The sequence below is a fragment of the Phyllostomus discolor genome, chromosome 12 (assembly GCF_004126475.2).
Source record: "Phyllostomus discolor isolate MPI-MPIP mPhyDis1 chromosome 12, mPhyDis1.pri.v3, whole genome shotgun sequence".
In the NCBI taxonomy this organism is placed as follows: Eukaryota; Metazoa; Chordata; class Mammalia; order Chiroptera; family Phyllostomidae; genus Phyllostomus; species Phyllostomus discolor.
Genome location: NC_040914.2, coordinates 70,682,295 through 70,697,452, shown reverse-complemented (window position 1 = coordinate 70,697,452; position 15,158 = coordinate 70,682,295). Strand labels below are relative to the sequence as shown.

General features: G+C 44.5%; 1 protein-coding gene across 1 annotated transcript in view; it reads left to right on the top strand.

Annotated features, from left to right (window-relative positions):
- The window catches only part of PKD1L2 (polycystin 1 like 2), a 91,033-nt gene that overhangs the window by 3,293 nt on the left and 72,582 nt on the right, over window positions 1-15,158 (top strand). Inside the window, 3 exon segments of the mRNA XM_028502103.2 lie at window positions 1,726-1,911; window positions 3,579-3,689; window positions 6,756-6,903. Of these exon segments, the coding sequence (XP_028357904.1) occupies window positions 1,726-1,911; window positions 3,579-3,689; window positions 6,756-6,903 (445 nt within the window).

The following is a 15,158-nucleotide window of genomic DNA, read 5'->3' as shown; positions in this document are numbered from 1 at the left end:
CTGGGTCTGAGCCCCCCTGGCCACATCTCACCAACTCCCCACTTCTCTTCTCTTGTGCCTTTTCTAGCTGTTGCCCATGCCTGACTCCCAATGTAGACCTTGGGGACTGCGATAAGAGGCCTGCAGCAGTGGGTTGTGGCCGCACACCAGGTTCTGCCCACCAGGTGGTCACTGCAGTGGGGCCTGGTCTTGGAGCTGAGCCTCCTTCTGATCCCCTGACCCACAAACCAGGCTTGATAGAAGCTCCTGGGCTTCCTGGGTCCAGCCCCATCCATGGTTCTAAGCTCCTGGGTCCTAGGCCCTGTCCTGGGTTCGGACACTCACAGGCACCCCTGCTCCATTCTTACCTCCCCCAACTTTAATTAAGTGCACACAGGCTTAACTCCCTCTGTTGACTAGCTCTGAAAACACGAGAGCTTCTATGAAGCCCTCCCTGGTCTGTGCATTATGCAAACTCCCTTTCTTTTTATCACAGTCCCCTTAAGTCCCTGCTCCCTCTGCCACCCCAACTTCGAGTCTGTCTCTCAGGCTGTCAGCCACCAGGGTCTTGGAGCCCTGACATGAGAAGGTCACATTATGAAGAACTAACGAGTATCAAGCAGAAGTTCCACTGTTGAGAGAGGTACTCCATGTACATTTTATTCATTACGAAAGAAGTCCTTCCACCATTCTACGGTAGGCCCATTATAAAGCTAAGAAAAGTGAGGCTCAGAAAGGTTAAGTTCCTTGTCCAAGGCCATGCAGCTGGGAAGTGACAGAGATGAGACCTGACTAGGTTTGCCTGTGGTCAGAGACAGAGAGAGAGGCTGGAAGATGCTACAGTGCTGGCTTTGAAGATGGAGGAAGGGGCCACGGTCCAAGGGATACAGGTGGCCCCTAGAAGCTGGACAAGGCAGGAAACAGATTCTCTCCCGAAGACTCCAGAAGGAATGCCCACATCTTATAGTCTAGAGAGGCCCATTTCTGGACTTCAGACCTCCACAACTGTAAGATGGCAAATTTGTGATGTGTTAAGCCACTAAGTTTGTAGTAATTTGTTACAGCAGCCACAAAAAATGAACACAGATTGTGGTCTCAACTCCTACTCTGTGGCATTCCCACAGACAGGCCTGAGTTTGAATTCTGGCTGTTCACATCTGAGCCAGGTCATTCTTTTTCAACAAATGTTTACTGAGCAGGTGCCAGGAGCAGGGCTGGGGTGGGGTCTTTGCACAGTGACCCCACTGAGCCCAATGTTCCTGATGGGGAGAATAATAGCTCAGCTCATACAATGGGTATGAAGACTCATTGAAATCACTCATTGATTCAACAAATGCTTGTTTAGCATCTATCATATACTAGGCATTGTTTTCAGATAAGGCTCAAGGAAAGCACTTGAAATAGGTGGAACAACAGTCACTACTTTAATAGCCCATACTCCGAATGTACAAACTCATTTAATTCTTTTAAAGTCCCTGTGGAGTATGGTAGAGACTCCTCCCTACACAGGGTAAGCAGAGAGAAGCTAAGTAACTTGCAGAGGGCCACACAGCCCCTGGGTGACTGGGCTGGAGCTGCCCCTGGGCAGTCTGGCTCCAGAGCCACACTCCCGCCCATGCTGAGGCAGCTTCCCCTGTGTCCTTGCCTCTCGCAGTCCTGACCCCTGAGACTCTCCCACCTCCCCCCAACCAGGAACTCACCCATCCATGACCATAAGCTTCCTAAGTGTCACCTTACCTCTTACAGGTGTTGGCCAGAGTCTGGCCTGTGAGGGCCTCAATGCCATCATGCACTGTGGCTCAGGGGAGGTCATCCAGATCCAGGATGCTTTCTACGGGCGCCGGACTCCCCATTATTGCTCCCAGGAGGCTGGGCACCCCTTGGACCTGGAGGAGGAATGCAGCTGGCTCAGCGTCAAGGACGAGGTGGCAGGTAGGGCCCAAGGGCTTCACAGCCATGGCTGTGAGCTCAGGGCAGTTCCTGGTGTCCTGTGCCCAGCAAAGGGTTTTGGAAGGCTCAGGCAATCCTCATATATGACCTTGAGCCTCCAACACTGAAAAAACTAGCCAGTCTCTGCCCACAGCACCGAGCTGGTAAGTGAGGGAGCCACAACTCATCCTTCCACTGGACTCCAGTGGGTCAGGTGGGCATTTTGCTCCCCACCCAACTTGGGTGCAAGCAACATCACTTGCTTTTTAATTCAAGTTTTAAAAAATCTTGAAATACTTGACACATATAGATAAGAATAAAAAATATTTCAGTGAACTCCCATAGACCCACTGCTCCCTACTTCTTCAAATCTTAACATTACGCCATATCTGTTTAAGATTCCCTCATTAAAGAAACAAATACAACAGTGGATACACAGCCGATGCTCCTGTGAAGCCCTGGTCTGCTCCTGTCACGAAGTCAGTGTGTATTAATCACATGCGAGGTTTGGTTATTGCTGCCTTCTATGTGTGCAGCCCTGAACATTATCTAGTATCGCTTTGCAGGTTTTTAATGTTTATTAGAGTGGTATCATATCATATGTCATTCTACAATCTGCTTTTTTTCTCTTTTCCTTCTTTATCTTATTTTTCTGCTCAAAGTGCTATCCATCTTGATCTATGTCATGCGAATTTATCCATTTCATATACTGTGTGACCATGCCACAGTCAGTCCCTTCCTCTGCTGAGAGCTGTGTGAGCGGGTCTGAATCCTTGCCGTCGTTAATGGTGCTGAACAAATGCTCCCGGTGGCATCTCCTGTTCACGTGGGCGAATTTCCCTAGGACCTGTTTTTCTTAGATTAAATCTGCCTCTGAGCTGCCTTTGCCCCAAGGCGACGATTCACTTTCAGGGAATGGGGGGCTCTCTGCATCCTCCTGAAGGCTGCGAAGGCCTCAGAGACCTCTGTCATCCGGGACAGAGGGGAGCCCTCTCCTCTCTGCTGCAGTGACTGCTGTCGGGCCTGCAGGGCCCCGTGAGAGCAGGTGGCCTGCTATAAGCCAAGGAGGAAATCAGGGCCATGGTACCTGCCTGTCCCTTTCCCAGGCTTCTCCGTAAGTATTTAACTTGCCTGCATAAGCAGGAGGGAGAGGTACCAGTGTCGGCAGGGCCCTAAAGTTCTGGCCTGGGCTCTCTACAGTCCTCCCTCCTACAGGCACCTGGCGTTCTGGTATCCACAGGTTTCCTAAACCTGTCCACTCTTTGACAGTTCTCAGGGTGTAGACTTCCAACTTGAGGCCATTTGACTAGATGCCATTGGACCAGTGGTTCTCAAAGTGGGGTCCCTGACATGACCCAGGAGCTTGTTAGAAAAGCAAATTCTCAAGTTGCCCCCACATCTATTGGATCACAAGCCCTCCAGGCATTTCTGGTGCGATCTCAAGTTTGAGAACCACTGGGCTGGACCCTGAGCTGCCTGAGGATAGGAATCCTACTTCTCTGTCCCCCAGTACCCAGAACAGTGCCTAGTCTTCAGCAGACACCAGGTGATATCCATCGGGCAGATGGTGGGTGGATAAACGAACATGAGGCCATTCATCTCTGTCTGAACCTGTCCCTTTATGTCCTTCACACTGTTCCTGCTTCTGCTGGGATGTGGACGCTTCCCAGGACAGTGCCAGGGGCTGCAGGCGTGCCAAGTAACAGCAAATGAGACCTTCTTTGGAGATCTGTGCCCCACCCAGGGCAGCTACCTGTGGGTGCAGTACGAGTGTCGGGAAGGTGAGTCCCCAGCTGGCCTGGGTGTGGGAATTCCCTCCTCATTTCCATGCCAGGTCCAGCCCCCCTCAGAGTGGACAGAGCATCCACCCATGGGGGCTCAGCTACTGTGTGCTAAGAAACTTCCTAACCTAAAACTGCCGTCCTGAGGGTGGCCCGGCTTAGGCTGGGGATAAAGCGTTTGAAGGTCCCATTGCAGAAATGAGCTGTTGAGCCAGAAGTTTAAAAATAATTTCTTTTTTAGCCCCAGGACCCTGCAATTTAAATCTCATGGGGTGACCCAATAAACATAACTGACAAATCCAAGCTTACTTGATTGAAAAGAGTCAAAATATCTCTCCCACATGTCATAAACATTCAACCACTGCCCCTCCCATAGGCCGCCTTTTCAGTACACACAGAGACTTTGTAAAAATACAAATCCCGAAAGCCATAAAAATAACTAACCCACATTACCACAATTTAGAAAAGTTTTATAAATCAAGAAGGAAGAATCCCTCCCTTTAGTTCTACAATCCTATTCCCCATAACCAAACCACTGTTAACGGTGTAGAATAAATTCTTTACTGCTTTTAAACATATTTTCATAGACATGGCTGTGTATGAATTTATATATGTATATTTTTATAAAAATATAATTATGTAAAATATGTTGGCTTACAACTCATTTTCTTTTCACTTAATATATCCCAGGCATCTAAGTCACTAGCTTATTTTTTTTAATAGGTACATAGTATCATCATAAGATTATGTCAAAATTTATTTAACCAGTTCCCCTATCGATAAATATTTAGGTTGCGTCTGATCTTTTGTTGCATAGCAGCAGTGCCCTCTCGTACATTCTTGTGCCTATATCTTGACATGTGCCTGGGACTATTTTTAGAGGAGAGATCCCTAGTAGTGCAAATGCTGGGTCACAGGGTATGTGCTTTTAAATGTTAATAGATGTTGCCAAATTACCCTCCAAAATCACTGTATTGATTTATATTGCTATGGGCAGTCTATGGGAGTGCCAGTTTCCCCTATGGCCGTGAAACCACATTATGCCATTTTCCAGCACATTAAATCGGTCAGAACTGCAGCTTCTATTGAGGGTGCGGGTAATGGTGCAAGGAGCTCTGAAGGGAAAAGATGAGTCAGGGAACGTTAGGGTCCCCGGGGGCCATCCAGCAGAGCAGAGTATGGGAGAAGGGAGGACCACACAGAAGAGAGGGCACAGGAAGGGGAGGGTGGCACAGAGGACAAGCTTTCCCAGGGATATTAATTTGCTGGACATGCTTGGGTGGAATAAGAGTGAGCAAGGTGGCCCTGGCCGGGTGGCTCAGTTCGTTGGAGCGCCATCCGATACACTAACAGGTTGTGGGTTCAATCCCGGGTCAGGGAACACACCTAGGTTGCAGATTTGATTCCTGGTCAGGGCACATACTGGAGGCAATCAATTGATGTTTCTCTCTCTCTTCCTCTAAAATCAATAAATATATCCTCAGATAAAGATTAAAAGAAAAGAGTGAGCAAGGTGTCTCAATTCTGTTTTCTGGGAAGAGGAGGCCACGTGTTTTGGCGGCACCTTCCATTTGGTGGTTTTGCTAATGGACAAAGTGCCCCTTGGCTTCCCGCCCGGCCCGGCGCTGCCGTCATCGCACAAACGTATAGCTTAGGGTGGGGGTGAGCCATGTCTGGCAACCACACGGTCCGGATTCTCTGCCCCAACCTTGTTTCAAACGTCCTGTCAGCTGGTGAATCAGTGTGTTCTGATCACAATCAGGTTCTGGTTTGTGAAGGGAGGGACTTTACCCAGAAGTCCCCACCCCCAACTGTGCCCAGAAGGGCCTAATTATACCTGACTTTTCCTAAGGTAGTTGACAAAAGTCCTTTTAATTTGCATTCAGCTTCTTTTACCTTTTCCCTTCTCATTTGCGCTCAGAAAGGAAAGATCATGCTGCACCAATTAGCCCACGGCTGTGTTAGAACCCAGCAAATTCTACCCTTCGCCCCACCTTCCATGCCAAATTTTGAAGCTCAAAGATTTGTTAAATTTAATGTGCACTAAATGGCTTACAATGAATCATCAGCTACCTTAGCCAAGTAGATTTTCTTAAAGGTGCTTCCTTTGCCTTTTGTCTTTTTAAACACTATAAAATACATTTGGACAATCAATAAATCCTGGTTAAATAAATTATGGTACATTGTGCAACTATTAAAAAGAACAGGGCAGGTCTAACTGAATTTATATAGAACGATTTCCAAGATATATTAAGTGAAAAAAGAGGAAGGTGTCAAATAATGAATATAGAAAGAACCATTTGTATAAATAGAAAAGTATGTGCTTGTGAATATGTAGACATTTCTGGAAGGTGACCTGGGATATTGGTAACCGTGGTTGCCTCTGGACAGCAGAACTGGGGGCTTGAGTATGGCAGTGGGGGGCAGCTTATACATGTCAGAGTCTGTACTGTGGTCATGTATTACCTATGAACAAAAAGTAAAATTCAAAAGACCTTTAAAAAGTAAAACTAAAGATTTAAAAAATTTAAAAGCCCTACCTAAAGATGCAGGACAGGTGGATAAAAGAGTCAGGGTGGTTTAATTAATTAATTAATTAATTTTTATTGATAAAAGAGAGAGGGGGAGACAGACAGAGAGAGAAACATCAGCTTGTTTCACTTAGTTATGTATTCACTGGTTGACTCTGGTATGTGCCCTGATCAAGGATCAAACCTGCAACCTTGGTGTTTCCAGACGACACTCTAAATAGAGCCACCTGGCTACATGGCCAGGGTGAGAGTTTTTTTTTAAGATTTTATTTATTTATTTTTAGAGAGACGGGAAGGGAAGGAGAAAGAGAGGGAGAGAAACATCAGTGTGTGGTTGCCTTTCTCATGCCCCCGACTGGGACCTGGCCCACAACCCAGGCATGTGCCCTGACTGGGGAACTCAACCAGCGACCTTTTGGTTTGCAGGCCAGCACTTAGTCCAACTGAGCCACACCAGCCAAGGCCAACAGAGTTGGTTCTAAATATGCGGTTTTGCTCTGCAATGGCACACAACCTTTTGTGTTTTCCTCTGCAGGCCTGCAGCTGGCGGTGTCCAATGAGAGTTTCACCTTTCACAATGTCACCATCTCCCTGGCGTGGCTCCTCTCTCCTTACACCGGAAATCTGTCCTGTATAGTTAGTACTGGGGATGGCCACACGTTTGATCCTTACTACCCTCACAGGTGAGAGGACTCTCTGAGCCTTGAGTCAGTATGTTTCAATCAATTTTTGCTGCATAACAAAACAACCCCAAACTTACAATAATACTTATTACTTGTCATGTTCTTTATAGTAGCCAGGTTTTCTTGTTTGGACTAGCTCAGCTTGGGGAAGATGGCCTAGAAGGGCCTCATCTGCCAGCTGACTGTCAGCTAGGTACCTCTGTTGCTCACACCCAACAGGCTAGCTGAGGCTCACTCCCATGGCGGCAGAAGAGTTCTTGGTTGGCAGTGAGTGAGAGCAAGGTCCAATGTGCAAACATATTTCAAATCTCTACTTGGGTCACGTCTTCTTATCCTCACCCAAGGACATGCTTATTGATTTTAGAGAGTGGGGAAAGGTGGGAAAGAGAGGGAGAGAAACATTGACATGAGAAACATCAATCAGTTGCCTCTTACACGTGCCCTGACCAGGAACCAAACCCACAATCTAGGCATGTGCCCTGACCAGGGATCGAGCCCATGACCCTTCTGTCTACGGGATGGCACTCCAACCAACTGAGCCACACTGGCCAGGGCTACTTGTGTCGCATTTTCTAATGGCCCATTGGCCAAAGCAAAGTCATTGCCAAGCACAGACTCAACAGGTAGGGAAACAGACTACACTTACTGATGGAAGAAACGGCAGAGCCCAGAATAAAGGCGTATGCACATGGGAAAGCGAGAAACTGGTGCTCACCTGTTCCTCATTAGGGAGGCCACCTGAACAGTCCTGGGGAGCTGGGTCCTCTCGTCTTGGCTCTGTGTGGTCTCCTGGGTCACTGTCTGAGGAGTTGGTAGTAGGGTAAAGAAGAGGCTCACCTGGGTATGGGAATGTTTTTTATTAGTAAGGATAATAAAAATCATAGTAGCAACATTAATAACAGCCCAGCCAAGCAGTTTTCACACACAGCCTCACTGGAGCTGTGTTCATATAACCACTTGCCACGTGAGCCACTGAACACTTGGTATGGAGCTGTTCTCGGTTGAGACGTGCTGTAAATGTAAAATGCACAAGGGATTGTCAATGCTTAGTCCCCCTCCCCCCCAAAAGAATGTAAAATACCTCACTAATAATTTTTATATTGATTACACATTGAAATGGTAGTACCTTGAATATGTCAGGTTAAAGAAAACAAATTATTAAAATTAATTTAACCTGTTTCTTACTTTTTCCAGTGTGGCTTTTAGAAAAGTTAAAATTACATGTGTGGCTCATACTATTTGCATTGGATGGTGCTGAACTAAATAATCATTACCTTGTTTTTACCAAGGAACAGTGGTGTTGCCCAAGCCTTGTAGCTAGTGAGTGGCAGCACTGTGCTATTGTACAAGCAGGACAGTCTGGCCTTGGGCGGAGCTCAGGCTCTGAGGCCCTGCAGGATTATATAGCACATAGCATCGGGGCCTGAGGGCACTGCTCTCCTCCCCCCGGGAGACAGTTTCCTCCTGAACCTGTAGCAGCCAAACCCAATTCCTAACATTTCAAAGTCTTACCTGGCTTGTGTAAGCTCCAGTCTGCCCTGCTGGGGGTACCCCAGCAGGAGGGGTGCCCCAGACTACTTCAGAAAATCCAGATCCTCTTTGGATTCTGGGACTCCTTCCAGGGACCCCCAGTTCAATATGGATCCCCTGAGAAGTCATGGAGACCTATAAGCCTTTCTTCTAACCCCACGCATCTCCATTTCTACTCTGTGGGACCAAGAGGTTCTAGCTGCATGGGTGCTGGCATTCCACTAGGTGGGGTGAGGCAAACAGGGGGCCAGCCCTGTCCACAGCCCAAGTCTGCTCCAGTGAGTGTGCGTCTCACATTCAGCCGTGCTCTGATGTCTCTGGCATTGTGCCAAACAAAACTGTGTCTAGGAGCTGGGGTTCTAATCCCAGGCACTGCTAGTATATTGGGAGTGGAAATTACCCCAGGTCTTGGGTTCCTGTCTCCTTCACTGTCACATTTATATTGATGGTTGTCACATTTATATTGGAGTAAAATCAGAAATTACATGTGAAGATGCTTTGGGAGGTAAATGTTTAAGTAATACAAAGACCTATGGCATCATTCTGCAGGTTTCTTCCCATTTGCCACCATTTCATTAATGAAACAACAAATTCTAAGTTACATAATCCTTAACCCCCGAATTTTATAGAACTAGAATTTGGCATAAAACAAAATTCACTGTCTGTAGCCCTGCTAAGAACTTCAGTTACCCAAGGACTTATTTTTAAATTTTTAAAAAATTTACTTATTGCCCTAGCTGGTGTGGCTTACTGGATTGAGTGCTGGCCTACGAACCAGAGGGTCATCAGTTCAATTCCCAGTCAGGGCACATGCCTGGGTTGTGCCAGGTGCCCAGTAGGGAGTGCACAAGATGCAACCACACATTGGTGTTTCTCTCACTCTCTTTCTCCCTCCCTTCCCTTCTCAAACAAACAAACAAACAAACAAACAAATACATCTTTTAAAAATTAATTGATTTGAGAGACAGACATTGATTTGTTGTTCCACTTATTTATGCATTCATTGTATGTGCCCTGACCAAGGGCTGAACCCACAGCCTTGATATATTGGGATGACACTCTAACCAACTGAGCTACCTGGCCAGGGATCCACAAGGACTTTATAGTAAATAAACAAACAGTAGTTAAAACCTGGAGCAAACAGAACAAAATGGAAATATTTGTCAACTCTGGGTGGTGAGTCCAAGGGTGTTTGCATATTACTCTCTGGAATTCACTGTGTGATTAAACTTTTTCATAATCTAAGACAAACAATAGTAAGCAGTGCTTTGCATTTGCAGTCCCTCTGGGCATTAGCTCTAAGTGCAAGTGACTGGCATTGTTTTTCTTTTTCAAAACACACAGATAGCAATACCCTCCACCATCACCCTGCCTACATAATCCATTTCCCCTCCTTTAAAGACTTGTTAGACCTTGAAACTACCCACCACCTTCTTCTATCATTTTTACTAATATTAGGAAATATATTTCTGACACTTTCTAATCAGTATTAGCAGCTTCCACACCCAATTTACAGTATGAAAAATGGCATGAGTTTTAAGTATACAGATGTCCCATACTTTGTGTGGATGTCACTGGGCTCTTCTTTTGTGTGTGTGTACAGACCCCTACTTCTGCTGAACTCCTCCTTAGGCTAAGACTTAAACTCGATGCTCTATGTCCACTGTAGATAAATAACATGAGCTGATAGGGAGAATCCAACCTCCAATAGAAACGGTGTAATAAAAGTCAAACAATTGCCCCTTTAAAGCTCCTTCTTGCCTTGCATTCCCCATGTCTTGAGTTCATTTGCATGGCAGGTTGTTTTGTTTCTACAGTTCTGAAATTGTATTATGTGCTTTACAGAATAATTTGCATAAGGTGAACCATGCCCGTGTCCAACGTTAGGTAACTCAGCGCCACCTACTGACAGATCCGGGGATTGCCATTATTCTTCAGTCCATTCGGTCACCTCTGCACACAGCCAAGTATGATGCAGTGTTGGTGGTGGGGGACTTCGTAAAAACCCATCATTCACAAGGCAACATAAGCCTTAGAAAAGAACATAGAGTGACTTAGATGTACACAGGCTGTTGGGAGGCGCAGAAGAGAGAACTCTGTGGGAGATGACGGTCAGAAAGGACTGCAGAGCTGAAGTCCTTGGTGGGGAACCAGAAGTAGGCAGGAGCAGAGGGTGCAGAGAAAGCAAAGTCACGGGTGTGGAGGAGCACGGCCTCCCAGGGTAACTGTGAGCACCTCACCTGTACCTGGAGTTCAGGGGTATGTGGGAAAAATGAAAGATGGTGCGGGAAAACCCAAAACAGTCTGGTGATGGAGCCTTGATACCTGTGGGTTTAAAGAGATTGTTTTTTTTAGGAGTGTATGCAGGTCAAACACCAGCAAACAAGCCCTGATTTGGGGTGCAGGAGGTTTCCTAGGGGTACTAAGATGGGGCAGGGGGAGAAATGGGACTGAGATGCAGTGGCAGCACAGGCATCACCGACACTGGATGGAGGGCAGGCCTGGGGAGGGGCTGCCACCTTGAGCTCCCTGTGGCTACGGAGAATTCCTGGAGATGTTTCAGGTGTGAGCCCTCAGCGTCTGTCACACCAGGAAGCTTGGGGTGGGGGTGTTGGGGGGTGCAGTATGTGCAGGCTTTGGTCTTAAAGGGTGGACCCAGGGGGACATGCCACCATATTCACCACAAAAGATATTTAAGAATCTTTAGGCCACAGTTACATGATCTGTGATGATTAGTATTGCCAGTGTTAAGTAATACTCACTGAGTAATTTTAAAAAGTGAATGGGACTACAAAGGATAATACAGAGTTGATTCTAGCAAATGGGTAATTGTTACTGCTATATTAATATTACATAAAAGTATATACTACTTTTAATAGGCTAAGTGCATAAATGGCATCCTGTTATATAAAAAGCTACAGTATTTGAGTCTATTACATGCCAGATACCTATCCAGCCATGGCATTGTTTAAATCTTTCAACCTAGCCAGGAATAGTACTCAAGGCATTCTATAAACAAGAGCACTGAGGCTCACTCAGAGAGGGTAATTGAGTTGTTAGGTTATCCAGGCAACCCTAGGAGTCCTTGGAGATCTCATTTCCAGTTTCCTACCCTTTCCGCTCCATCACACTGCCCAGTTTGGTCAGATGGCTTCATCCACCAAGCTGGCTGGCAATTTGGAGCAACAAACAAAATCGTGTTCTTAATGATGGACATTATGAGCAAAGACTGTGAGCTTTCATCTCAGCTTTCCTTTTAAGTTGCATCCCATTAACATCGAGTAGCAAAGCAGGGTATACAAATCAGTGAGTGACAGAGTCTTGAACCAACTTTTAAACATTTTATTTAAGCATAATACATGTACAGAAAAGTATGCAAAAAGATACAGATTAATTAATTTTTACACAGTGAACACACCCAAGTAACCAGCACCTAGATGAAGAAACAAAACATGAGTTGTCTCCCAGAAACCCCCCTGTGCACTCCAAGGGTTCTAACATCATCAGACAGTGTGACCTGTATTTGAAACTTATGGAAATGAAACTGCATAAAGTATATACTCTTCGTGTCTGATTTCAGTCCAATAGTGCATTTTTAAAAGTTTTTATTTACTGATTTTAGAGAGAGGAAGAGCGAGAGAGAGAGAGGGTGGGGGAGAGAGAGAGAAACATCAATTGTTGCCCCACTTATTTATGCATTCACTGGTTGATTCTTACATGTGTCCCGACTGGGAATCACACCTGCCAGCATTGGCTTATCGGAATGATGCTGTAACCGACTGAGTTACCTGGCCAGGGCCAATAGTACGTTTTTGAGATTTATCCATACTGTTGCATAGAATCCTGATTTCTTTTTTCCTATTGCTGTATGACATCTCATTGTGTGAACATACCTGAATTTACCTATCCATTCTAGCATTGGTAGGCATTTGGAATGGTTTACCATTTGAGGTATTATGAATAGTGAATCCATAAACAGTGTAGTACATGCCTTTTGGTGCACATATGTACACATTTATGTTGTGTTTCTATCTAGGACTGGAATTGCACAAATCCATTGGGTCATAGCACAGATTTTTAAGTTGTTATCTTCTTCTCTTTGTACTCTGAGCGTATCTTCCCTTTGCTGGCAGCAGTTTCTAAAACCACTCTGTGGTCTTCTCCCTTGGGTGAGCTCACTGGGAGAGAAAGCAGAAAAACAAATCCATTTCTCTGCTCTTTAGTCCTGGACAATTTCAGCTGGCACCAGGGTTGAAAGAATATAACAAATTGCTTTTTCCAGACATATTACTGAAAAAAACGGGCTGGGTTTTGCAATTCAAAACCATCGTTTGCAAATCCAGAGAGTTAGCATTTTCTTGTTCTAAAATCTACATTATTTGATATTCATAATGGCCATTTCAGAATTCTTCTATTTAGTGTTGATTGGTAGATCTTTCTTCTATCCTTTTACTTTTAACCTACCTACACCATTATATTAAGGGGGTTTCTGGCAGACAGTATATGCTCGAGTCTTGTTTTTTCAATATCCCTATGGCATAACAATTGGTGTGTTTAGAGCATTTACAGTGAATGTAATCATTGATATGGTTAAACTTAGATCTATCATTTTGTTGTTTTCTATTTGCCTCCTCTGTTTATCCCCTGCCCCTGGTTCCTCTCCTTTCTTGACTTTTTTTTTCTGATTACTAAATATTTTTAATATTCCATTTTAACTTAGTTACTGGCTTTTTTTTGTTTTGGTTTATCTCTTTGTATTACTTTTTAGTAGTTTCTTTGGGAATTTCAATATACACGTCTAATCTTTCACAGTCTACTTAGACTTACTGTTATACCATTTCAAGTAAATGTTGAAGCCTTACTACCATGAGTCCCTTTGCCTGCCTACCTCTACATTGTAAGTGTCAAATGTAGGACATCTACACACACTGAAACCCCTTTCAACAATCAGACATGTTTTAAAGAACTGAAGAGGAACAAAAGTCTATACAGTTACCAATATTTACCATTCCTTGTGCTCTCCCTTCATTCCCGAAGTTCCAAGTTCCTCCCGGGATCACTTCCCTTCAACGGGAAAAACTTCCTCTAGCATTTCTTTTAGAGTCAATTTTCTGGCAATAAATTCTCTTACAGAATTTCTTTATTCCTGAGAATGTCTTTATTTTGCTTTAATTCCTAGTAGATTTTTTCGCTGGATATAGAATTGTGTGTTGACAATTCTTTTCTTTCAACATTTGAATGGTGCTGTTCACTGTCTTCTGACCTCTGTGGTTTCCGAGGAGAAATCTATAGTCATGCAAATCACAATTCTCCCTATACGTAATGTGTCATTTTTTCAGGTTGATTTCAAGATTATTTATCTTTGATTTTTCAGCAGTTTGATTATTATATGTGTGGGTATGGTTTTCTTTAAATTTTTTTCCTCTCCATGGGGGTTCATAGCACTTCTCAAATCTTTATGTGTTTTGCCACATTTTAGCAGTTTTCAGTTCTTATCTCTTCAAATACATTTTTCTACAGCAATCTCTTTCTTCTCACTGGTGCTCTAATGACACAAATATTTTCCACTTTGATATTATTACACAGATTGCTGATGCTCTGCTCATTTTAAAAAATTTAATAGTTTTTTCTCTCTGTTCTTCAGATTGGATCATTTCTCTTGCTCTATCTTTAAGAACATGGACTTTTTTCATTCTTTATTCTGCTGTTGTACTCATCCAGTGAATTTTTAAATTTCAGATACTGTTTTTCATTTCTAAAATTTGCCTTTGATTCTTTGTTATAGTTTCTGCTTCTCTGCTGAGAACTCCCATCTCTCCACTCATTCGCACAGCGTCTACTTTTGCCTCACAGAGCACGGTCACAGTAAACAGCCGGCTGAAAGTCTTCGTGTGATAGTTCCTACATCTGAGTCATCGCAAAACTGACATGTCTATTGATCATGTTTTCCCTTGAAATTTGATCTTATTTTCCTGATAAAGGATGTGTGATTCTTAAAGTTTGACTTTCCTCCACGATCTGCTTTGCTCCCCCCCTTCTGCACCCTCAGGTAGTTTCTCTGTAATCAACGGAAGAAATAGGCTATGGTGGGGTTACTCCAACTTGGCTGGCACCAGGAATCGGGTTATTGTTTTCTAAGCTTTTTCACAAATATGTTCATTTGTCAACTATTTCTCAAGCACAAACTATGTGCGAGGCTCTATGCTAGGTGCCAGGCATATAAGAGAACTAGACAGACGCTGGGCCAACAGCCTGGCAGGGAAGAACAACAGTGAATAAGCAAGCACGCAAGGGATGAGTGTTGCCTAGGAGAGGCAGCAAAGCTACGGCAGTAAAGGGAACCTAAGGAAGGCTTCCCAGAGAAAGTGGTGTTTAAGCTGAGAACCTGAGGAGGAGTGTGAATATGGGCAAAGACATAGTCAAGAACCTTCCCAGCAAAGATCAGTGCATCTGCAGGCCTTGAGGTGAGCCAGAGGTGGCATGTTCTAGGACCAGAAGAGGAGGTCTCAGTGAACATACAGTCAGAGGAATGTGTCAAAAACAGGGAAGAGGTCAGGAGGGAAGGTCATGTGTATTTTTGCAGATGATTGTAGAGATTTTGAATTAGTCCTCTTGGGAAAATGAGAAGCAAAGCAAACCCATGATTTTGACATGTTTGGAATTTGATCCATTTTACAGATGGGGAAAATAAGGCTCAGAAAGGCAGATGGGGCCATAACATTTTA